Raw genomic sequence first — 24,607 nt, 5'->3', positions numbered from 1 at the left:
ATATATTTCCCTCAATAACTTTCAGTGTTGCCAAATTGGCAAGTATTCTGACTCCTCTAGCGACACATTTTCAATAAAGCGACTAGCGACAAATCTAGCGACTTTTTCTGGTGTTATTTGAGACTTTTGTTGACTCTGACGTGAAGCGGGTGCTGCCGTGGGCCCCATCCCCGTCCAAAAGCACTCACAGGTGGCCCAGTCCTCACGCATCAGTCCCTCCCAGCTGCAGTCAGAGCAGAAGATGTTCACCCCTCCGCGTCCAGACTGCAAATGAATCGCGCATGCGGGAAGCCGCAGCTGCATGCCCCCGCCCTGGCTTACATTAAAAAAAATAACTATAAACCTGAATTAGGGCCAGACTAGTTACCATAATCTTCTCACATTGCCATTGACAGTTTTTTCTATTGTCTCTTTTTGGTCCATCTAGATTTTTAATGTAGATTGTATACAAAAAAAAATAAAAAAATAATGGTTAAAAATGTTCATGTTTTACTGTGACTTGTTGTAGGCTCCTAAGTGGACCATAAGGTTAAAAACCAAACCAAATTAAGAAAACGAAACAAAAAAAATGTAATAAAAAAATAAGTAACTCCGCCAGAGTGTCTCTTTTGGGTCAATTTTTCCGGTCCCGAGCCAGGATAAAGGAGGGTTGGAATTGTGACATAAAAAAAACAAGAATCGACAGAAGAAAGTTAATTTGTAGTTGTAAACATATTTAGGGTGTTTTTTACTCACTTTTTGTCTCTCCCACGATGTTATTCCTCTCTCCTACAGCGTCCGTCACAATTACATGCACATGGCCAATTATGCAAATTAGGCGATGACGTCATTTAGCGACTTCTGGCGACTTTTAGGACAGCCAATAGCTACTTTCCTTACTGAGGAGTTGGCAACACTGCTAACTTTAAACATCAGCTATCTGAGCAGCTAACCGATTGCTGCAGCTGTTACATAGCCCATCTGTAAATAGCCCACCCAATCTACCTACCTCATCCCCATATTGTTTTTATTTACTTTCTGCTCTTTTGCACACCAGTATTTCTACTTGCACATCATCATCTGCTCATCTATCACTCCAGTGTTAATTTGCTAAATTGTAATTACTTCGCTACTATGGCCTATTTATTGCCTTACCTCCTCACGCCATAGAAACTCAACAGAAAGGGGATGTAGCTCAGTGGTAGAGTGCATGCTTCGCATGTATGAGGTCCTGGGTGCAATCCCCAGCTTCTCCATTTTAAATTGTTGCATTGTGTTGATAAAACGTTTACTGGAGACAGGAGATCAAGTGGAGACATAGGACGAGGTGGATATTTGTATAATAAGGCCGTTTAATCACATGTAAAAATATCTTAGTATATCGTGCAGCACGGCCCCTTCTGTCTGATTCGTATGGAATCGTCGGAAAAGAGAGCGCTCTAAACAGTTCATACAGATTATATAGGCAACAAGCAAAGTAGGTTGATCTTGTAGTCTGGCCTTCTGATTGGTCGATCTGGGTCGTGGGTAGTCCTGTCCGGGCCTGATGTCGACATTCCATTGGCTCTTCACACAGTTCTTTGTCTTAGTCTCATCCAAAAGCATCCTGCATGTGCGTTTGTTTTCACAGGGCCCTATTCATGGGGGAGGGGAGTGTGTGTGTGGGTCTGCGGTTATTTATAAGGGTACAAAGTAGTGGGGGTATAGTGGGGATGGGTGCATGTTGTGCCAAGTATAGCTTGTGTTGAGAAGTTGTAAAACAAGTTACCAGTATCTAATACAATTTCTTACAAATCCCCCTCTTCACGTCTTATAGACGTGAATAAACTAGTTAAAATTTGTCAGAAGACAAATTTTTGATTCCCCCTCTTCACGTCTCACAAGAGACGTGACATAAAAGTTTCTTAGTCCTCAAATAGATAGACAGGTCCAGCTTCCCCATCATCAAGCAATGGGAACATTTGGGCCCTTTCCTGATTAGGGTCTATGGCGGCAGTGATAACACGGCTAGCAAGCGTGCGCGCACATGGAATGCAACAGCATCCACAAAGTACAAGAATGCCTGCAAAAACGGAAATAGATACTAGGATAGAGGAAACCAGCGTCTTATATTTACCAAAAACATCCATCCATGAGTCCCACATAGAAGTGTCCACTCCAGAATGCTGTTTCATCTTACCATTAAGGGTACGAAGTCCCTCCAATGCTACAGTCAGACTCCCATCCGTAGCTGTGTTGTTGGGAATGAAAGTACAACACTGTTCACCAAACATTGCACAGACCCCCCCCCGTTCTGCCAATAACATATCAACCGCGATTCTATTTTGAAATGCCATCAGGGATGTAGCTGCCAATTGTCCATGGACCGCCTCAAAGCCTTGTTGAGTCCAAAATCCCACATTATTAACCAAAAAACGAGAAAATGTTAAACCCTCAGGTCCATCCCTCTATACAACCTGTACCAGGTGGGCTCGTCGCCACCCGGGAACTTCAAACCTTCACAACAGGGAGGACAAACATCACTTTTTATTCATTCGACAACCTCTACTACAGCAAACCAAGGGTCCTCCTCTGTCAGGCCCACTCTCCTGCGAAAGCTTGATTCCGTAACAGCCTCTCCAACTGTAGCATCAAGCAACGGCATCATACCAGAGGTCCTTGCCACATCTGTAACAGACTTCTTCAAACAGGGTATGATACAGGCAGCACAGCACATGAGCATAAGAAAAACAACAACAACTAGAGACAGAAATCCAGTAACCATCATTGTAGTGTACTTACCAAACCAACCACCCAGCCAAAAACACACCTGGTGGGAAAATATGAATATTTTCGCCAAATTGGTTAGCTACTGTTGCTTATTTTTTTACAGTAGTTTGAATTTATAATGTAGAGTTCATTCTTTTGTGAAACAACATTGTGCCAGAAAAGAAAGAGGACCAAAATAAATGTTTCAACCAAGCAAGTTTGTTGGTAAAATACAGCCTCTCTATCTACACAACAGTGCCCGCACCGTGATGGAAGGAATAATACGTTCCCTCTCAAAATTTGAGCAGAGAAAATCTGCGTTGCAAGCGCCATAGGCCACCTATTTTGTGACGAAAAAACACAAAAAGCATTCATGTACTGAGTTGTGCTCCAAATCATTGCGTGATGTCTGCCTAACCTCTTAGTCCCATGCTGTTGACTGTAATACAGCAGGTGGCATATCCTAACACTTATGTTGGTGGAGTGGATGTTATACTAATTTTAACTAACCTAGAGACTTCTCCCAGACTTATTTCACAGCCTCCGTCAGCCCATCTTCCCCTCTGCTTCCCTCACTGCCTCATCTGTCACTCCTCTACCCAGCAGCAGCTCTCAATCCCAGGTAAACCCTAGGCCCAGTCACTGTGAACCTCAGCCCTAACATACCCCCAGACCTAACACACTCCTACCTTTATTCTTAGATGGTTTCACATAATTTGACTAACTGATAACATTATAAATGTGCTTTCTTTTCTCCTGTCCTTGTGACTTGACAGGGCCAGCTTCTCTCTTCCATGCACCTCTCAGCTGACCTACCGTCCATCAGTCATGACCACAGACTCGTCTCCGCAGCCCCCCTGCCTATCTCCTCCCTCATGGCCAATCAAACCAGTGGGACCGGTGAAGGTTCCTCCTATGTACAGAACTACATGCCTCTGTTCACTGCGCCAGTGCCACCTAGTGGTCAGGCTGGAGGCTCCTCCCTCATGCAACCCTCAGCCCCTCCCACACTGCCACACACCCAGCCCTGCCAAGGTGCTGTCACAGCAACATCAGTAGCCCCCCCACCCCTGGACGATGCCACAAGCCTGGACGGTTCCCCACCCCCATCTGTCATCACACACACTGCCTCCTCCATTGTTACACCCAGTGAGGCTGCCACCACCTTCAGTCAGGGCTCTGAGCTCAGCTCCTTAACCCGGGCTCCTCCACCACCACCACCCCCCCTCCAGCCCCTGGCACCCTCACCTGCCATCCCCCTCCAACCCCCCCATACTTTCGCCCTGCCCAGACCCATCCAGCCTTCTTGCTCCAGCAAAAAGACATGCCATGTGCAAAGGATAGTTCCTGCCAACCCCATCCCCTCATCTCACCTCATCCTAACAAGTGAGTTAATCACATCCCAAACTATTTCATTGTTGATGGATGAGAATGGTGTATTGATATTAATATTGAATGTAATATTGAATTAATTCATGCCTAGCAGGTGCTACTCCCAAAACACTACCATTTATTGAAGTGGGGGGTTACTGCTTCACTAGAGAGCCATCTCATATTGTGATCACACCACAAGGTGGCAATACTGTTTGTCATTTTTATAGTCAGTAAAGACTATTGTAAAGAAAAACTGAATGAAACCTAGTCAATATTTGCAAGCAATTGAGCCCAAATGATCCTAGCAAAGATCATCAATGACATCCAAGCTCAATATTAGAGATGAAATAAATGAGAGAAAATCAGCATTTATTCTGTGACTGTTGTAATGTCAAATATTTTGCTGTCTCAGCCCCCTTCCCAGGGCATACCAGTGCAGTGATTGTTACTCCAACTCCCCTGAAAGCAGACGTGGTTCCCTCAACTGGCGTGGTCATCGCCTCCTCAAGCCTATCAAGGGTAAGACCGTGTCTGCTCTGAAGGGCCTGCCTTACTTTACACTGAACCCAGTTTTATGTTAGTTCGTTTTCATTTAATTTGTGTTTTATTTCTTCCCATCCCCCTCTCTCTCAGGCTCCTGGATTTCATATCCTTCCACAGACTCCGAAGTCTCCCCAGCTCATTATCAATAAAGAGGACTGTACTGGTGAGTGACATACACCAAGCCCTTATTTTTTCTGTTGTATGTACACTAACCTCAGTCAAGTGTCCGAGGGTACTTTCCTCCTGTCTAACCTAAGCTATCGATCTAATAACTTTACATATGCATACAGAATGTGGCATGGTAACATTCATACACATTGTTTTTGGAATGTTTACAGCACTTCTGCTTTCCATAACATTATTGATTTGTCTTTGTGAGTTGGTGCTCACTGGTGTAGCAGTCTTTGTTGTGATGGTTTTTGGCAACTCTGGATTATCTGTGTCTCCCAGGGCATGAGGAGCGTGGCTCAGGTCAGGGGTCACCGTGTGGGTCAGAGCAGGTCTCCAGTCCTAAGTCTCCCCTCAGCAGCAGCAGCACAGCCCTCTCTAAGAACGAGTCCAACCAGGTATCATCAGCCCACATGCCTGCTTCTCTCTCTATCTCTGTGTGCGTTTCTTTGACTGTATAAATTCAGCTTTTTCAAGCAGGTCTGGTGCTGAGTGTGCCTGCCGTAGAAGCATTGTGGACACTGATCATTGTGATGATACTTGTCTCTCCTCCCTATCTGTTCCAGAGCCGTAGGGTGACCCACATCACTGCTGAACAGAAGAGGCGCTTTAACATCAACATTGGCTTCAAAACACTGAGCAGCCTGGTTCCCACTCTCAAGTCCCAGTCCAATGTAAAGCCATTATCTTGTCTGTCATCCATCTTCTGAGTCATCATACTCATATCTTCCAAATCTAGCTTTTGATGGCTTTTATTTCAAGTTCAGTTCAGAAGCATTGTGTATGCACATCCTGTTATTTTCAGATGCAGGGTACAAATAGTAAAGTAATGAAAGAAAGATGGATACCCTCACACTGTTGAATGTTCCAACATGCAACCCAAAGCTTCTATTTCAACTATTAAAAAAAACATATATATTTCTACATGACCTTCCCAATATCGGCACCCATTCTTGTTATGTTTAATACCAGATCAGTAATAAACCAATAAGTCACATTTGGGCAGTCTTGATACAACATTTTGAACAGCTGAAGGTACCGAGCTGTCTCATGGGACTCCAGGACCCCTAAACCCCTCGAGGACCAACACCACCAACACGGGCTGGACCACCACTGAGGCTCTCAGTACAACGGAACAACTGGATGACATCTCCGGCTGGCAACTTGACTCACAGCAAATCCCACACCATGGGACTCCAGGACCCCTAAACCCCTCGAGGACCAACACCACCACCACGGGCTGGACCACCACTGAGGCTCTCAGTACAACGGAATAACTGGATGACATCTCCGGCTGGCAACTTGACTCACAGCAAATCCCACACCATGGGACTCCAGTACCCCTAAACCCCTCGAGGACCAACACCACCACCACGGGCTGGACCACCACTGAGGCTTTCAGTACAGCAGAGGAACGCCCGGACATACACTGCACCTGCACCTTACACACCCCACACCCCATACAAAAGATAGGGGGTCATTAAGACCACAAAAATAGACCTCCAATAGCACTATAGAGTTACCATGACCATGGACTCTCAAAAATTACTTTCCTTTAGCCACTTTACTAGCACTATAGAGTTACCATGACCATGGACTCTCAATAAAACTTTCCTTTTAGTCAAAAAAAAAAGAAAAAAAAGAGGAGAAAAAAGGGGAGGGATATATTTAGATATATTCCTTTTCTTTTTTGGTTTCTTGAACTCGGGGCTACCATGACCATGGGCCTTGATGAAAAGAAACAATAAAATAGAACTAAATTAAAACCAAAAAAAAAACTTACCAACCCACCATCCTTCCAAAATACCTCTCATCTACACCCACCAGCACCCCCAACGGACGAGAACCTTTTTTCTCCAACTACTCTGGGGACCCCGACCTTGGCGACTCACCCGCGGCGAGTACACCCTAAGCAATTAGGCCCGGCCATACACCAAGAAAGAAGACAGGAGGAAATGGCTAGACCGGACTCCTCGGGACCCCTCGGGGTCCTGTTGGCAGACCTATCGGCACAACCCTCCCAACCCCGCACAAACAGGAGACTCACGTACCGCGCTGGACGACTATCTACCCCAGTTTAGAATTGGATTGGCAGTATGTCCAGTAGCGCGTGTTTCATCCTTGGGGTTGGGGCAGCTAAAAGCGGGGCTTTGGGTATGGCGCTGCGCCTGGAGTATCGCCTTGGCCGTGTAAATCCTGGGGTGCCCAGATTATGTCTGGCGGAGAATTGGATCCCACTAATTTTCACTGGGGGACCCCTTACCCCGCCGCACTAAGCCTGGACAACCGATCCACACTTTTTTACCTGGACTACGATCCAATTCACTGTTTAGGGAGGATATACCTCTGGAAACGCTACGATCCTGGAAGGGAGTTATTCCATTGGTCACTTTCACCCAAACCACTGAATTACCTAGGACCGAAATGGTAGGGATGGAACATGGCTATCAACTGTAACTCCTGGCAGACGTACAAACACAAAGGCCAGAGGTTGTTTTGCCTGATCCAAAAAAAAACGATAGACTTCCTGATACGTAGGACGGAACTCCTAAGGTGGATGTATGACAGCCGTGAAGAGGGCTTGCCTTTTGGGTTCTTATCTGCCCAAACCTATGGGAGTTCAATGACTTACCACTCGACAGGGACACATGGCAAACCAACTGAGGTCCGGACCTGCACAAGGTACGCAACTCGACGGTTTTGCCTGATCCTACGTTGAGTATACCCATACGGACCAGCTGGATTGGACTATACATGGGTTGATTCAGAGTTAGGCTCCTGGAAGGGAATAACCCCTGAAATACACACATGATTGAAAACATCCAGGACCTAAACTGACGAACACGGAAGTAAATACATAGACAACGTGGAGCTAAGCGAGAAGGATCCGAGAGGGAGTAAACTCCTAGGTTGCACTATGCTTTCCACATCCGTTGACAAAGCGGACCTAGACATCTTGACCCCACCACTCGATATGGACACATGGCAACCAACCGAGGACCAAACCTGCATAAGGGGCGCAACTCAAGGGATTTTGCCTGATCCTAAATCGAGTCGACAGACCTACCTAAACTTAATCATTCTAAAAAACTATACCTTACCCTAACCCGAACCCTAACCTTAACAATTCTAAAAAACCATACCTAACCTTAACCCTTACCCTAACCCTAACCTTAACCACTCTAAAAACTATACCTTACCCTAACCTCAACCCTAACCTTAACCATTTTACTAACTATACCTAACCCTAACCCCTACCCTACGGACAGACAACTCTTTAACCCTAGTCATGGGTTAATCTACAAGTGGGCACCATGGGGCCTACGACTTTGGCCGGCCGCGCCCGGACCCCTCCGGACCGCGCACATATGAGTGGAGTGCACCCCCTCCCTTCCCCCCTCCGGTTTCCACGTGTCAGAGATGGAAGTGGATCAACCGACTCAAAACTAGAACCCTAACCCTAACCCCTAACCCCTCTACCCAGCAGCAGCTCTCAATCCCAGGTAAACCCTAGGCCCAGTCACTGTGAACCTCAGCCCTAACATACCCCCAGACCTAACACACTCCTACCTTTATTCTTAGATGGTTTCACATAATTTGACTAACTGATAACATTATAAATGTGCTTTCTTTTCTCCTGTCCTTGTGACTTGACAGGGCCAGCTTCTCTCTTCCATGCACCTCTCAGCTGACCTACCGTCCATCAGTCATGACCACAGACTCGTCTCCGCAGCCCCCCTGCCTATCTCCTCCCTCATGGCCAATCAAACCAGTGGGACCGGTGAAGGTTCCTCCTATGTACAGAACTACATGCCTCTGTTCACTGCGCCAGTGCCACCTAGTGGTCAGGCTGGAGGCTCCTCCCTCATGCAACCCTCAGCCCCTCCCACACTGCCACACACCCAGCCCTGCCAAGGTGCTGTCACAGCAACATCAGTAGCCACCCCACCCCTGGACGATGCCACAAGCCTGGACGGTTCCCCACCCCCATCTGTCATCACACACACTGCCTCCTCCATTGTTACACCCAGTGAGGCTGCCACCACCTTCAGTCAGGGCTCTGAGCTCAGCTCCTTAACCCGGGCTCCTCAACCACCACCACCCCCCCTCCAGCCCCTGGCACCCTCACCTGCCATCCCCCTCCAACCCCCCCATACTTTCGCCCTGCCCAGACCCATCCAGCCTTCTTGCTCCAGCAAAAAGACATGCCATGTGCAAAGGATAGTTCCTGCCAACCCCATCCCCTCATCTCACCTCATCCTAACAAGTGAGTTAATCACATCCCAAACTATTTCATTGTTGATGGATGAGAATGGTGTATTGATATTAATATTGAATGTAATATTGAATTAATTCATGCCTAGCAGGTGCTACTCCCAAAACACTACCATTTATTGAAGTGGGGGGTTACTGCTTCACTAGAGAGCCATCTCATATTGTGATCACACCACAAGGTGGCAATACTGTTTGTCATTTTTATAGTCAGTAAAGACTATTGTAAAGAAAAACTGAATGAAACCTAGTCAATATTTGCAAGCAATTGAGCCCAAATGATCCTAGCAAAGATCATCAATGACATCCAAGCTCAATATTAGAGATGAAATAAATGAGAGAAAATCAGCATTTATTCTGTGACTGTTGTAATGTCAAATATTTTGCTGTCTCAGCCCCCTTCCCAGGGCATACCAGTGCAGTGATTGTTACTCCAACTCCCCTGAAAGCAGACGTGGTTCCCTCAACTGGCGTGGTCATCGCCTCCTCAAGCCTATCAAGGGTAAGACCGTGTCTGCTCTGAAGGGCCTGCCTTACTTTACACTGAACCCAGTTTTATGTTAGTTCGTTTTCATTTAATTTGTGTTTTATTTCTTCCCATCCCCCTCTCTCTCAGGCTCCTGGATTTCATATCCTTCCACAGACTCCGAAGTCTCCCCAGCTCATTATCAATAAAGAGGACTGTACTGGTGAGTGACATACACCAAGCCCTTATTTTTTCTGTTGTATGTACACTAACCTCAGTCAAGTGTCCGAGGGTACTTTCCTCCTGTCTAACCTAAGCTATCGATCTAATAACTTTACATATGCATACAGAATGTGGCATGGTAACATTCATACACATTGTTTTTGGAATGTTTACAGCACTTCTGCTTTCCATAACATTATTGATTTGTCTTTGTGAGTTGGTGCTCACTGGTGTAGCAGTCTTTGTTGTGATGGTTTTTGGCAACTCTGGATTATCTGTGTCTCCCAGGGCATGAGGAGCGTGGCTCAGGTCAGGGGTCACCGTGTGGGTCAGAGCAGGTCTCCAGTCCTAAGTCTCCCCTCAGCAGCAGCAGCACAGCCCTCTCTAAGAACGAGTCCAACCAGGTATCATCAGCCCACATGCCTGCTTCTCTCTCTGTCTCTGTGTGCGTTTCTTTGACTGTATAAATTCAGCTTTTTCAAGCAGGTCTGGTGCTGAGTGTGCCTGCCGTAGAAGCATTGTGGACACTGATCATTGTGATGATACTTGTCTCTCCTCCCTATCTGTTCCAGAGCCGTAGGGTGACCCACATCACTGCTGAACAGAAGAGGCGCTTTAACATCAACATTGGCTTCAAAACACTGAGCAGCCTGGTTCCCACTCTCAAGTCCCAGTCCAATGTAAAGCCATTATCTTGTCTGTCATCCATCTTCTGAGTCATCATACTCATATCTTCCAAATCTAGCTTTTGATGGCTTTTATTTCAAGTTCAGTTCAGAAGCATTGTGTATGCACATCCTGTTATTTTCAGATGCAGGGTACAAATAGTAAAGTAATGAAAGAAAGATGGATACCCTCACACTGTTGAATGTTCCAACATGCAACCCAAAGCTTCTATTTCAACTATTAAAAAAAACATATATATTTCTACAATATCGGCACCCATTCTTGTTATGTTTAATACCAGATCAGTAATAAACCAATAAGTCACATTTGGGCAGTCTTGATACAACATTTTGAACAGCTGAAGGTACCGAGCTGTCTCATGGGACTCCAGGACCCCTAAACCCCTTGAGGACCAACACCACCAACACGGGCTGGACCACCACTGAGGCTCTCAGTACAACGGAACAACTGGATGACATCTCCGGCTGGCAACTTGACTCACAGCAAATCCCACACCATGGGACTCCAGGACCCCTAAACCCCTCGAGGACCAACACCACCACCACGGGCTGGACCACCACTGAGGCTCTCAGTACAACGGAATAACTGGATGACATCTCCGGCTGGCAACTTGACTCACAGCAAATCCCACACCATGGGACTCCAGTACCCCTAAACCCCTCGAGGACCAACACCACCACCACGGGCTGGACCACCACTGAGGCTTTCAGTACAGCAGAGGAACGCCCAGACATACACTGCACCTGCACCTTACACACCCCACACCCCATACAAAAGATAGGGGGTCATTAAGACCACAAAAATAGACCTCCAATAGCACTATAGAGTTACCATGACCATGGACTCTCAAAAATTACTTTCCTTTAGCCACTTTACTAGCACTATAGAGTTACCATGACCATGGACTCTCAATAAAACTTTCCTTTTAGTCAAAAAAAAAAGAAAAAAAAGAGGAGAAAAAAGGGGAGGGATATATTTAGATATATTCCTTTTCTTTTTTGGTTTCTTGAACTCGGGGCTACCATGACCATGGGCCTTGATGAAAAGAAACAATAAAATAGAACTAAATTAAAACCAAAAAAAAAACTTACCAACCCACCATCCTTCCAAAATACCTCTCATCTACACCCACCAGCACCCCCAACGGACGAGAACCTTTTTTCTCCAACTACTCTGGGGACCCCGACCTTGGCGACTCACCCGCGGCGAGTACACCCTAAGCAATTAGGCCCGGCCATACACCAAGAAAGAAGACAGGAGGAAATGGCTAGACCGGACTCCTCGGGACCCCTCGGGGTCCTGTTGGCAGACCTATCGGCACAACCCTCCCAACCCCGCACAAACAGGAGACTCACGTACCGCGCTGGACGACTATCTACCCCAGTTTAGAATTGGATTGGCAGTATGTCCAGTAGCGCGTGTTTCATCCTTGGGGTTGGGGCAGCTAAAAGCGGGGCTTTGGGTATGGCGCTGCGCCTGGAGTATCGCCTTGGCCGTGTAAATCCTGGGGTGCCCAGATTATGTCTGGCGGAGAATTGGATCCCACTAATTTTCACTGGGGGACCCCTTACCCCGCCGCACTAAGCCTGGACAACCGATCCACACTTTTTTACCTGGACTACGATCCAATTCACTGTTTAGGGAGGATATACCTCTGGAAACGCTACGATCCTGGAAGGGAGTTATTCCATTGGTCACTTTCACCCAAACCACTGAATTACCTAGGACCGAAATGGTAGGGATGGAACATGGCTATCAACTGTAACTCCTGGCAGACGTACAAACACAAAGGCCAGAGGTTGTTTTGCCTGATCCAAAAAAAAACGATAGACTTCCTGATACGTAGGACGGAACTCCTAAGGTGGATGTATGACAGCCGTGAAGAGGGCTAGCCTTTTGGGTTCTTATCTGCCCAAACCTATGGGAGTTCAATGACTTACCACTCGACAGGGACACATGGCAAACCAACTGAGGTCCGGACCTGCACAAGGTACGCAACTCGACGGTTTTGCCTGATCCTACGTTGAGTATACCCATACGGACCAGCTGGATTGGACTATACATGGGTTGATTCAGAGTTAGGCTCCTGGAAGGGAATAACCCCTGAAATACACACATGATTGAAAACATCCAGGACCTAAACTGACGAACACGGAAGTAAATACATAGACAACGTGGAGCTAAGCGAGAAGGATCCGAGAGGGAGTAAACTCCTAGGTTGCACTATGCTTTCCACATCCGTTGACAAAGCGGACCTAGACATCTTGACCCCACCACTCGATATGGACACATGGCAACCAACCGAGGACCAAACCTGCATAAGGGGCGCAACTCAAGGGATTTTGCCTGATCCTAAATCGAGTCGACAGACCTACCTAAACTTAATCATTCTAAAAAACTATACCTTACCCTAACCCGAACCCTAACCTTAACAATTCTAAAAAACCATACCTAACCTTAACCCTTACCCTAACCCTAACCTTAACCACTCTAAAAACTATACCTTACCCTAACCTCAACCCTAACCTTAACCATTTTACTAACTATACCTAACCCTAACCCCTACCCTACGGACAGACAACTCTTTAACCCTAGTCATGGGTTAATCTACAAGTGGGCACCATGGGGCCTACGACTTTGGCCGGCCGCGCCCGGACCCCTCCGGACCGCGCGCATATGAGTGGAGTGCACCCCCTCCCTTCCCCCCTCCGGTTTCCACGTGTCAGAGATGGAAGTGGATCAACCGACTCAAAACTAGAACCCTAACCCTAACCCCTAACCCCTAACCCTGACCCTAACCCTAACACATTTTTTAAAAAGCGACTAGCGACAAATCTAGCGACTTTTTCTGGTGTTATTTGAGACTTTTGTTGACTCTGACGTGAAGCGGGTGCTGCCGTGGGCCCCATCCCCGTCCAAAAGCACTCACAGGTGGCCCAGTCCTCACGCAGCAGTCCCTCCCAGCTGCAGTCAGAGCAGAAGATGTTCACCCCTCCGCGTCCAGACTGCAAATGAATCGCGCATGCGGGAAGCCGCAGCTGCACGTCCCCGCCCTGGCTTACATTAAAAAAAATAACTATAAACCTGAATTAGGGCCAGACTAGTTACCATAATCTTCTCACATTGCCATTGACAGTTTTTTCTATTGTCTCTTTTTGGTCCATCTAGATTGTTAATGTAGATTGTATACAAAAAAAATAAAATAATAATGGTTAAAAATGTTCATGTTTTACTGTGACTTGTTGTAGGCTCCTAAGTGGACCATAAGGTTAAAAACCAAACCAAATTAAGAAAACGAAACAAAAAAAATGTAATAAAAAAATAAGTAACTCCGCCAGAGTGTCTCTTTTGGGTCAATTTTTCCGGTCCCGAGCCAGGATAAAGGAGGGTTGGAATTGTGACATAAAAAAAACAAGAATCGACAGAAGAAAGTTAATTTGTAGTTGTAAACATATTTAGGGTGTTTTTTACTCACTTTTTGTCTCTCCCACGATGTTATTCCTCTCTCCTACAGCGTCCGTCACAATTACATGCACATGGCCAATTATGCAAATTAGGCGATGACGTCATTTAGCGACTTCTGGCGACTTTTAGGACAGCCAATAGCTACTTTCCTTACTGAGGAGTTGGCAACACTGCTAACTTTAAACATCAGCTATCTGAGCAGCTAACCGATTGCTGCAGCTGTTACATAGCCCATCTGTAAATAGCCCACCCAATCTACCTACCTCATCCCCATATTGTTTTTATTTACTTTCTGCTCTTTTGCACACCAGTATTTCTACTTGCACATCATCATCTGCTCATCTATCACTCCAGTGTTAATTTGCTAAATTGTAATTACTTCGCTACTATGGCCTATTTATTGCCTTACCTCCTCACGCCATTGAAACTCAACAGAAAGGGGATGTAGCTCAGTGGTAGAGCGCATGCTTCGCATGTATGAGGTCCTGGGTTCAATCCCCAGCTTCTCCATTTTAAATTGTTGCATTGACACAACTCCTACAGAATGTTGAAGTTCTAAGCAGGAAACAGAGATGTGCTAAATAATTTGGTGTTGTAATCTGAAGAACATGCGTTCTATCCCTGGTCGTACATTTATAGAACAGAAGTGGCATGTTTGCCAACTTTTATGGCATCATTTTCAAAAACTGAAGTTCATGTGTTCCATCCCTGTCCGTGCCTTTATTAAGAATTGCTGCTATCATTTCATTGTAGTTTCAATGGAGTGGTGTATATAAAAAGTACATTGTATTAATATTGCTTTTTATCTGCAAATGAAATGGGATGAAAGCTCAGAGGGGGAGTGCATGCTATTTATGTATGAGGTCCTCGGTTCAATCCCAAGATTCTCCACTGAGATTATTTATGTGCCAAATTCACATTTACACAACTACTACTTTCCAGAATGTTGATAAATATCTTGATGCATAGAGTGGCATGGTGGCCAAGTGGTAAGGCGTTGGTCTTGTAAACCGAAGATCATGGGTTCAAATCCCATCCGTGCCTTACTGAAAGACACATGATGCCACGGAAATAAATGTACTTTCATTGGAGGACTTTGTCTAAAAAGAAAGATGTATCAATATGGCAACACAGCTGTTATAGTAAGGGGTTGTGGCGCCAAGGTTAATTCTCTGACGAGTGTATATAGCTGGGCACATATATTTCCCTCAATAACTTTCAGTGTTGCCAGATTAGCGACTTTGTTTCTATATTTAGCAAGTATTCAGACTCCTCTACCGACACATTTTCAAAAAAGTGACTAGCGACAAATCTAGCGACTTTTTCTGGTGTTATTTGAGACTTTTGTTGACTGACGTGAAGCGGGTGCTGCCGTGGGCCCCATCCCCGTTCAAAAGCACTCACAGGTGGCCCAGTCCTCACGCAGCAGTCCCTCCCAGCTGCAGTCAGAGCAGAAGATGTTCACCCCTCCGCGTCCAGACTGCAAATGAATCGCACATGCGGGAAGCCGCAGCTGGATGTTCCCGCCCTGGCTTACATTAAAAAGAAATACTATAAACCTGAATTAGGGCCAGACTAGTTACCATAATCTTCTCACATTGCCATTGACAGTTTTTTCTATTGTCTCTTTTTGGTCCATCTAGATTGTTAATGTAGATTGTATACAAAAAAAATAAAAAAAAATATGGTTAAAAATGTTCATGTTTTACTGTGACTTGTTGTAGGCTCCTAAGTGGACCATAAGGTTAAAAACTGTTGATGATCATTTACATGAGAATGAGACCAAGTCAAGACGCTGGACAGGGTGGACTTAGATATAGTAAAGGCCGTTTATTCAGAGTCAAAGATATCTTGCAATAGCGTGCACGGACTCGTTCGTTTAGCTCAGAGGGAACTAGCGGAAGAGAGCCCCTAAACATGGTGTGCATTAGATTTTATACATTGATGTGACGTAGGTTGAGTCTAGCAGTTCGGTTCTCCTGACTGGTCGATGAGGGTTGAGGGCGGTCCCGTCCGGGCCTGGTGTTGATGCTCCATTGGTTCTTGGCAGTGTTCTTTGTCCCAGCCTATCGTTGATGTTGGCGCCTTAAGCCAGTCCTGGCCCCTTAGCGCATGTGATGTCCCGACGCTGTTGCTGTGTAGATTACGCTCCTTCACCCCAAAGACTGAGGTCAGACAGCTTCTGCAATATTGTCTGAGCTATTCGCACCTGTATACAATGGCCACTGTTCGCTCAAGGCTAACCACAGCTTCCCAGCTTCTTATCTGAGCTAACTGTTACTTCCAGCACACACACAGTCTCTAGCGCAGCCAGATGACACTAAAACAGGAGTTATCTAAAGGTTAACTAGTCTGACCATTGAGTTAGCTAACCCAATGGTACTGTATGCACAAGCTATATGTATGTTCATATATATGTAGATATGGTTATGTATGTATGCATAAGCTAGATGTATATTTATTATATATAACAAAACCAAACCAAATTAAGAAAACGAAACAAAAAAAAATGTAATAAAAAAATAAGTAACTCCGCCAGAGTGTCTCTTTTGGGTCAATTTTCCCGGTCCCGAGCCAGGATAAAGGAGGGTTGGAATTGTGACATAAAAAAAACAAGAATCGACAGAAGAAAGTTCATTTGTAGTTGTAAACATATTTAGGGTGTTTTTTACTCACTTTTTGTCTCTCCCACGATGTTATTCCTCTCTCCTACAGCGTCCGTCACAATTACATGCACATGGCCAATTATGCAAATTAGGCGATGACGTCATTTAGCGACTTCTAGCGACTTTTAGGACAGCCAATAGCTACTTTCCTTACTGAGGAGTTGGCAACACTGCTAACTTTAAACATCAGCTATCTGAGCAGCTAACCGATTGCTGCAGCTGTTACATAGCCCATCTGTCAATAGCCCACCCAATCTACCTACCTCATCCCCATATTGTTTTTATTTACTTTCTGCTCTTTTGCACACCAGTATTTCTACTTGCACATCATCATCTGCTCATCTATCACTCCAGTGTTAATTTGCTAAATTGTAATTACTTCGCTACTATGGCCTATTTATTGCCTTACCTCCTCACGCCATAGAAACTCAACAGAAAGGGGATGTAGCTCAGTGGTAGAGCGCATGCTTCGCATGTATGAGGTCCTGGGTTCAATCCCCAGCTTCTCCATTTTAAATTGTTGCATTGACACAACTCCTACAGAATGTTGAAGTTCTAAGCAGGAAACAGAGATGTGCTAAATAATTTGGTGTTGTAATCTGAAGAATATGCGTTCTATCCCTGGTCGTACATTTATAGAACAGAAGTGGCATGTTTGCCAACTTTTATGGCATCATTTTCAAAAACTGAAGTTCATGTGTTCGATCCCTGTCCGTGCCTTTATTAAGAATTGCTGCTATCATTTCATTGTAGTTTCAATGGAGTGGTGTATATAAAAAGTACATTGTATTAATATTGCTTTTTATCTGCAAATGAAATGGGATGAAAGCTCAGAGGGGGAGTGCATGCTATTTATGTATGAGGTCCTCGGTTCAATCCCAAGATTCTCCACTGAGATTATTTGTGTGCCAAATTCACATTTACACAACTACTACTTTCCAGAATGTCGATAAATATCTTTATGCATAGAGTGGCATGGTGGCCAAGTGGTAAGGCGTCGGTCTTGTAAACTGAAGATCATGGGTTCAAGTCCCATCCGTGCCTGACTTAAAGACACATGATACCATGGAAATAAATGTGTTTTCATTGGAGGACTTTGTCTACAAAGAAAGATGTATCAATATGGCAACACAGCTGTTATAGTAAGGGGTTGTGGCACCAAAGTTAATTCTCTGTCGAGTGTATATAGCTGGGCACATATATTTCCCTCAATAACTTTCAGTGTTGCCAAATTGGCAAGTATTCTGACTCCTCTAGCGACACATTTTCAATAAAGCAACTAGCGACAAATCTAGCGACTTTTTCTGGTGTTATTTGAGACTTTTGTTGACTCTGACGTGAAGCGGGTGCTGCCGTGGGCCCCATCCCCGTCCAAAAGCACTCACAGGTGGCCCAGTCCTCACGCAGCAGTCCCTCCCAGCTGCAGTCAGAGCAGAAGATGTTCACCCCTCCGCGTCCAGACTGCAAATGAATCGCGCATGCGGGAAGCCGCAGCTGCATGTCCCCGCCCTGGCTTACATTTAAAAAAATAACTATAAACCTGAATTAGGGCCAGACTAGTTACCATAATCTTCTCACATTGCCATTGACAGTTTTTTCTATTGTCTCTTTTTGGTCCATCTAGATTGTTAATGTAGATTGTATACAAAAAAAATTTAAAAAATTATGGTTAAAAATGTTCATGTTTTACTGTGACTTGTTGTAGGCTCCTAAGTGGACCATAAGGTTAAAAACCAAACCAAATTAAGAAAACGAAACAAAAAAAATGTAATAAAAAAATAAGTAACTCCGCCAGAGTGTCTCTTTTGGGTCAATTTTTCCGGTCCCGAGCCAGGATAAAGGAGGGTTGGAATTGTGACATAAAAAAAACAAGAATCGACAGAAGAAAGTTAATTTGTAGTTGTAAACATATTTAGGGTGTTTTTTACTCACTTTTTGTCTCTCCCACGATGTTATTCCTCTCTCCTACAGCGTCCGTCACAATTACATGCACATGGCCAATTATGCAAATTAGGCGATGACGTCATTTAGCGACTTCTGGCGACTTTTAGGACAGCCAATAGCTACTTTCCTTACTGAGGAGTTGGCAACACTGCTAACTTTAAAAATCAGCTATCTGAGCAGCTAACCGATTGCTGCAGCTGTTACATAGCCCATCTGTAAATAGCCCACCCAATCTACCTACCTCATTCCCATATTGTTTTTATTTACTTTCTGCTCTTTTGCACACCAGTATTTCTACTTGCACATCATCATCTGCTCATCTATCACTCCAGTGTTAATTTGCTAAATTGTAATTACTTCGCTACTATGGCCTATTTATTGCCTTACCTCCTCACGCCATAGAAACTCAACAGAAAGGGGATGTAGCTCAGTGGTAGAGTGCATGCTTCGCATGTATGAGGTCCTGGGTTCAATCCCCAGCTTCTCCATTTTAAATTGTTGCATTGACACAACTCCTACAGAATGTTGAAGTTCTAAGCAGGAAACAGAGATGTGCTAAATAATTTGGTGTTGTAATCTGAAGAATATGCGTTCTATCCCTGGTCGTACATTTATAGAACAGAAGTGGCATGTTTGCCAACTTTTATGGCATCATTTTCAAAAACTGAAGTTCATGTGTTCGATCCCTGTCCGTGCCTTTATTAAGAATTGCTGCTATCATTTCATTGTAGTTTCAATGGAGTGGTGTATATAAAAAGTACATTGTATTAATATTGCTTTTTATCTGCAAATGAAATGGGATGAAAGCTCAGAGGGGGAGTGCATGCTATTTATGTATGAGGTCCTCGGTTCAATCCCAAGATTCTCCACTGAGATTATTTGTGTGCCAAATTCACATTTACACAACTACTACTTTCCAGAATGTCGATAAATATCTTTATGCATAGAGTGGCATGGTGGCCAAGTGGTAAGGCGTCGGTCTTGTAAACCGAAGATCATGGGTTCAAGTCCCATCCGTGCCTTACTTAAAGACACATGATACCATGGAAATAAATGTACTTTCATTGGAGGACTTTGTCTACAAAGAAAGATGTATCAATATGGCAACACAGCTGTTATAGTAAGGGGTTGTGGCGCCAAAGTTAATTCTCTGTCGAGTGTATATAGCTGGGCACATATATTTCCCTCAATAACTTTCAGTGTTGCCAAATTGGCAAGTATTCTGACTCCTCTAGCGACACATTTTCAATAAAGCGACTAGCGACAAATCTAGCGACTTTTTCTGGTGTTATTTGAGACTTTTGTTGACTCTGACGTGAAGCGGGTGCTGCCGTGGGCCCCATCCCCGTCCAAAAGCACTCACAGGTGGCCCAGTCCTCACGCAGCAGTCCCTCCCAGCTGCAGTCAGAGCAGAAGATGTTCACCCCTCCTCGTCCAGACTGCAAATGAATCGCGCATGCGGGAAGCCGCAGCTGCATGCCCCCGCCCTGGCTTACATTAAAAAAAATAACTATAAACCTGAATTAGGGCCAGACTAGTTACCATAATCTTCTCACATTGCCATTGACAGTTTTTTCTATTGTCTCTTTTTGGTCCATCTAGATTGTTAATGTAGATTGTATACAAAAAAAAATACAAAAATTATGGTTAAAAATGTTCATGTTTTACTGTGACTTGTTGTAGGCTCCTAAGTGGACCATAAGGTTAAAAACCAAACCAAATTAAGAAAACGAAACAAAAAAAATGTAATAAAAAAATAAGTAACTCCGCCAGAGTGTCTCTTTTGGGTCAATTTTTCCGGTCCCGAGCCAGGATAAAGGAGGGTTGGAATTGTGACATAAAAAAAACAAGAATCGACAGAAGAAAGTTAATTTGTAGTTGTAAACATATTTAGGGTGTTTTTTACTCACTTTTTGTCTCTCCCACGATGTTATTCCTCTCTCCTACAGCGTCCGTCACAATTACATGCACATGGCCAATTATGCAAATTAGGCGATGACGTCATTTAGCGACTTCTGGCGACTTTTAGGACAGCCAATAGCTACTTTCCTTACTGAGGAGTTGGCAACACTGCTAACTTTAAACATCAGCTATCTGAGCAGCTAACCGATTGCTGCAGCTGTTACATAGCCCATCTGTAAATAGCCCACCCAATCTACCTACCTCATCCCCATATTGTTTTTATTTACTTTCTGCTCTTTTGCACACCAGTATTTCTACTTGCACATCATCATCTGCTTATCTATCACTCCAGTGTTAATTTGCTAAATTGTAATTACTTCGCTACTATGGCCTATTTATTGCCTTACCTCCTCACGCCATAGAAACTCAACAGGAAGGGGATGTAGCTCAGTGGTAGAGCGCATGCTTCGCATGTATGAGGTCCTGGGTTCAATCCCCAGCTTCTCCATTTTAAATTGTTGCATTGACACAACTCCTACAGAATGTTGAAGTTCTAAGCAGGAAACAGAGATGTGCTAAATAATTTGGTGTTGTAATCTGAAGAATATGCGTTCTATCCCTGGTCGTACATTTATAGAACAGAAGTGGCATGTTTGCCAACTTTTATGGCATCATTTTCAAAAACTGAAGTTCATGTGTTCCATCCCTGTCCGTGCCTTTATTAAGAATTGCTGCTATCATTTCATTGTAGTTTCAATGGAGTGGTGTATATAAAAAGTACATTGTATTAATATTGCTTTTTATCTGCAAATGAAATGGGATGAAAGCTCAGAGGGGGAGTGCATGCTATTTATGTATGAGGTCCTCGGTTCAATCCCAAGATTCTCCACTGAGATTATTTGTGTGCCAAATTCACATTTACACAACTACTACTTTCCAGAATGTCGATAAATATCTTTATGCATAGAGTGGCATGGTGGCCAAGTGGTAAGGCGTCGGTCTTGTAAACCGAAGATCATGGGTTCAAGTCCCATCCGTGCCTTACTTAAAGACACATGATACCATGGAAATAAATGTACTTTCATTGGAGGACTTTGTCTACAAAGAAAGTTGTATTAATATGGCAACACAGCTGTTATAGTAAGGGGTTGTGGCGCCAAAGTTAATTCTCTGTCGAGTGTATATAGCTGGGCACATATATTTCCCTCAATAACTTTCAGTGTTGCCAAATTGGCAAGTATTCTGACTCCTCTAGCGACACATTTTCAATAAAGCGACTAGCGACAAATCTAGCGACTTTTTCTGGTGTTATTTGAGACTTTTGTTGACTCTGACGTGAAGCGGGTGCTGCTGTGGGCCCCATCCCCGTCCAAAAGCACTCACAGGTGGCCCAGTCCTCACGCAGCAGTCCCTCCCAGCTGCAGTCAGAGCAGAAGATGTTCACCCCTCCGCGTCCAGACTGCAAATGAATCGCGCATGCGGGAAGCAGCAGCTGCATGCCCCCGCCCTGGCTTACATTAAAAAAAATAACTATAAACCTGAATTAGGGCCAGACTAGTTACCATAATCTTCTCACATTGCCATTGACAGTTTTTTCTATTGTCTCTTTTTGGTCCATCTAGATTGTTAATGTAGATTGTATACAAAAAAAAATAAAAAAATTATGGTTAAAAATGTTCATGTTTTACTGTGACTTGTTGTAGGCTCCTAAGTGGACCATAAGGTTAAAAACCAAACCAAATTAAGAAAACGAAACAAAAAAAATGTAATAAAAAAATAAGTAACTCCGCCAGAGTGTCTCTTTTGGGTCAATTTTTCCGGTCCCGAGCCAGGATAAAGGAGGGTTGGAATTGTGACATAAAAAAAACAAGAATCGACAGAAGAAAGTTAATTTGTAGTTGTAAACATATTTAGGGTGTTTTTTACTCACTTTTTGTCTCTCCCACGATGTTATTCCTCTCTCCTACAGCGTCCGTCACAATTACATGCACATGGCCAATTATGCAAATTAGGCGATGACGTCATTTAGCGACTTCTGGCGACTTTTAGGACAGCCAATAGCTACTTTCCTTACTGAGGAGTTGGCAACACTGCTAACTTTAAACATCAGCTATCTGAGCAGCTAACCGATTGCTGCAGCTGTTACATAGCCCATCTGTAAATAGCCCACCCAATCTACCTACCTCATCCCCATATTGTTTTTATTTACTTTCTGCTCTTTTGCACACCAGTATTTCTACTTGCACATCATCATCTGCTCATCTATCACTCCAGTGTTAATTTGCTAAATTGTAATTACTTCGCTACTATGGCCTATTTATTGCCTTACCTCCTCACGCCATAGAAACTCAACAGAAAGGAGATGTAGCTCAGTGGTAGAGCGCATGCTTCGCATGTATGAGGTCCTGGGTTCAATCCCCAGCTTCTCCATTTTAAATTGTTGCATTGACACAACTCCTACAGAATGTTGAAGTTCTAAGCAGGAAACAGAGATGTGCTAAATAATTTGGTGTTGTAATCTGAAGAATATGCGTTCTATCCCTGGTCGTACATTTATAGAACAGAAGTGGCATGTTTGCCAACTTTTATGGCATCATTTTCAAAAACTGAAGTTCATGTGTTCCCTCCCTGTCCGTGTCTTTATTAAGAATTGCTGCTATCATTTCATTGTAGTTTCAATGGAGTGGTGTATATAAAAAGTACATTGTATTAATATTGCTTTTTATCTGCAAATGAAATGGGATGAAAACTCAGAGGGGGAGTGCATGCTATTTATGTATGAGGTCCTCGGTTCAATCCCAAGATTCTCCACTGAGATTATTTGTGTGCCAAATTCACATTTACACAACTACTACTTTCCAGAATGTCGATAAATATCTTTATGCATAGAGTGGCATGGTGGCCAAGTGGTAAGGCGTCGGTCTTGTAAACCGAAGATCATGGGTTCAAGTCCCATCCGTGCCTTACTTAAAGACACATGATACCATGGAAATAAATGTACTTTCATTGGAGGACTTTGTCTACAAAGAAAGATGTATTAATATGGCAACACAGCTGTTATAGTAAGGGGTTGTGGAGCCAAAGTTAATTCTCTGTCGAGTGTATATAGCTGGGCACATATATTTCCCTAAATAACTTTCAGTGTTGCCAAATTGGCAAGTATTCTGACTCCTCTAGCGACACATTTTCAATAAAGCGACTAGCGACAAATCTAGCGACTTTTTCTGGTGTTATTTGAGACTTTTGTTGACTCTGACGTGAAGCGGGTGCTGCCGTGGGCCCCATCCCCGTCCAAAAGCACTCACAGGTGGCCCAGTCCTCACGCAGCAGTCCCTCCCAGCTGCAGTCAGAGCAGAAGATGTTCACCCCTCCGCGTCCAGACTGCAAATGAATCGCGCATGCGGGAAGCCGCAGCTGCATGCCCCCGCCCTGGCTTACATTAAAAAAAATAACTATAAACCTGAATTAGGGCCAGACTAGTTACCATAATCTTCTCACATTGCCATTGACAGTTTTTTCTATTGTCTCTTTTTGGTCCATCTAGATTGTTAATGTAGATTGTATACAAAAAAAAATAAAAAAATTATGGTTAAAAATGTTCATGTTTTACTGTGACTTGTTGTAGGCTCCTAAGTGGACCATAAGGTTAAAAACCAAACCAAATTAAGAAAACGAAACAAAAAAAATGTAATAAAAAAATAAGTAACTCCGCCAGAGTGTCTCTTTTGGGTCAATTTTTCCGGTCCCGAGCCAGGATAAAGGAGGGTTGGAATTGTGACATAAAAAAAACAAGAATCGACAGAAGAAAGTTAATTTGTAGTTGTAAACATATTTAGGGTGTTTTTTACTCACTTTTTGTCTCTCCCACGATGTTATTCCTCTCTCCTACAGCGTCCGTCACAATTACATGCACATGGCCAATTATGCAAATTAGGCGATGACGTCATTTAGCGACTTCTGGCGACTTTTAGGACAGCCAATAGCTACTTTCCTTACTGAGGAGTTGGCAACACTGCTAACTTTAAACATCAGCTATCTGAGCAGCTAACCGATTGCTGCAGCTGTTACATAGCCCATCTGTAAATAGCCCACCCAATCTACCTACCTCATCCCCATATTGTTTTTATTTACTTTCTGCTCTTTTGCACACCAGTATTTCTACTTGCACATC

General features: G+C 44.1%; 1 protein-coding gene, 3 long non-coding RNA genes and 11 other non-coding genes across 15 annotated transcripts; all 15 read left to right on the top strand.

The window, feature by feature from the left end:
* Positions 1–1,163: 1,163 nt before the first annotated feature.
* trnaa-cgc lies at positions 1,164–1,235 on the top strand. Its single transcript has one exon. It is a non-coding gene; the product is annotated as a tRNA-Ala (tRNA).
* A 1,758-nt stretch (positions 1,236–2,993) lies between these two features.
* On the top strand, positions 2,994–4,767 carry LOC120042252 (MLX-interacting protein-like; the record flags this gene model as incomplete). Its single annotated transcript, XM_038987116.1, has 4 exons — positions 2,994–3,349; positions 3,504–4,113; positions 4,514–4,620; positions 4,735–4,767. Coding segments are annotated over exons 2-4 (732 nt in total), but the record flags the coding sequence as incomplete, so codon positions are not given.
* LOC120042257 lies at positions 4,768–5,487 on the top strand. The gene is made up of 3 exons (XR_005476056.1): positions 4,768–4,807; positions 5,095–5,210; positions 5,379–5,487. It is a non-coding gene; the product is annotated as an uncharacterized LOC120042257 (long non-coding RNA).
* Positions 5,488–8,950: 3,463 nt separating this feature from the next.
* LOC120042249 lies at positions 8,951–9,732 on the top strand. Its single transcript, XR_005476052.1, has 3 exons — positions 8,951–9,079; positions 9,480–9,586; positions 9,701–9,732. It is a non-coding gene; the product is annotated as an uncharacterized LOC120042249 (long non-coding RNA).
* Position 9,733: 1 nt separating this feature from the next.
* On the top strand, positions 9,734–10,453 carry LOC120042248. The gene is made up of 3 exons (XR_005476051.1): positions 9,734–9,773; positions 10,061–10,176; positions 10,345–10,453. It is a non-coding gene; the product is annotated as an uncharacterized LOC120042248 (long non-coding RNA).
* Positions 10,454–14,362: 3,909 nt separating this feature from the next.
* On the top strand, positions 14,363–14,434 carry trnaa-cgc. The gene has a single exon. It is a non-coding gene; the product is annotated as a tRNA-Ala (tRNA).
* Positions 14,435–14,896: 462 nt separating this feature from the next.
* On the top strand, positions 14,897–14,968 carry trnat-ugu. The gene has a single exon. It is a non-coding gene; the product is annotated as a tRNA-Thr (tRNA).
* Positions 14,969–17,028: 2,060 nt separating this feature from the next.
* Positions 17,029–17,100, top strand: trnaa-cgc. The gene has a single exon. It is a non-coding gene; the product is annotated as a tRNA-Ala (tRNA).
* Positions 17,101–17,562: 462 nt separating this feature from the next.
* On the top strand, positions 17,563–17,634 carry trnat-ugu. The gene has a single exon. It is a non-coding gene; the product is annotated as a tRNA-Thr (tRNA).
* Positions 17,635–18,950: 1,316 nt separating this feature from the next.
* trnaa-cgc lies at positions 18,951–19,022 on the top strand. Its single transcript has one exon. It is a non-coding gene; the product is annotated as a tRNA-Ala (tRNA).
* A 462-nt stretch (positions 19,023–19,484) lies between these two features.
* Positions 19,485–19,556, top strand: trnat-ugu. The gene has a single exon. It is a non-coding gene; the product is annotated as a tRNA-Thr (tRNA).
* A 1,316-nt stretch (positions 19,557–20,872) lies between these two features.
* On the top strand, positions 20,873–20,944 carry trnaa-cgc. The gene has a single exon. It is a non-coding gene; the product is annotated as a tRNA-Ala (tRNA).
* A 462-nt stretch (positions 20,945–21,406) lies between these two features.
* On the top strand, positions 21,407–21,478 carry trnat-ugu. Its single transcript has one exon. It is a non-coding gene; the product is annotated as a tRNA-Thr (tRNA).
* A 1,316-nt stretch (positions 21,479–22,794) lies between these two features.
* trnaa-cgc lies at positions 22,795–22,866 on the top strand. The gene has a single exon. It is a non-coding gene; the product is annotated as a tRNA-Ala (tRNA).
* Positions 22,867–23,328: 462 nt separating this feature from the next.
* On the top strand, positions 23,329–23,400 carry trnat-ugu. Its single transcript has one exon. It is a non-coding gene; the product is annotated as a tRNA-Thr (tRNA).
* The last annotated feature ends 1,207 nt before the right edge of the window (positions 23,401–24,607 follow it).

This window comes from Salvelinus namaycush, unplaced genomic scaffold (genome assembly GCF_016432855.1).
Source record: "Salvelinus namaycush isolate Seneca unplaced genomic scaffold, SaNama_1.0 Scaffold649, whole genome shotgun sequence".
Taxonomy (NCBI): Eukaryota; Metazoa; Chordata; class Actinopteri; order Salmoniformes; family Salmonidae; genus Salvelinus; species Salvelinus namaycush.
This window is presented reverse-complemented; position numbering and strand designations above follow the sequence as displayed.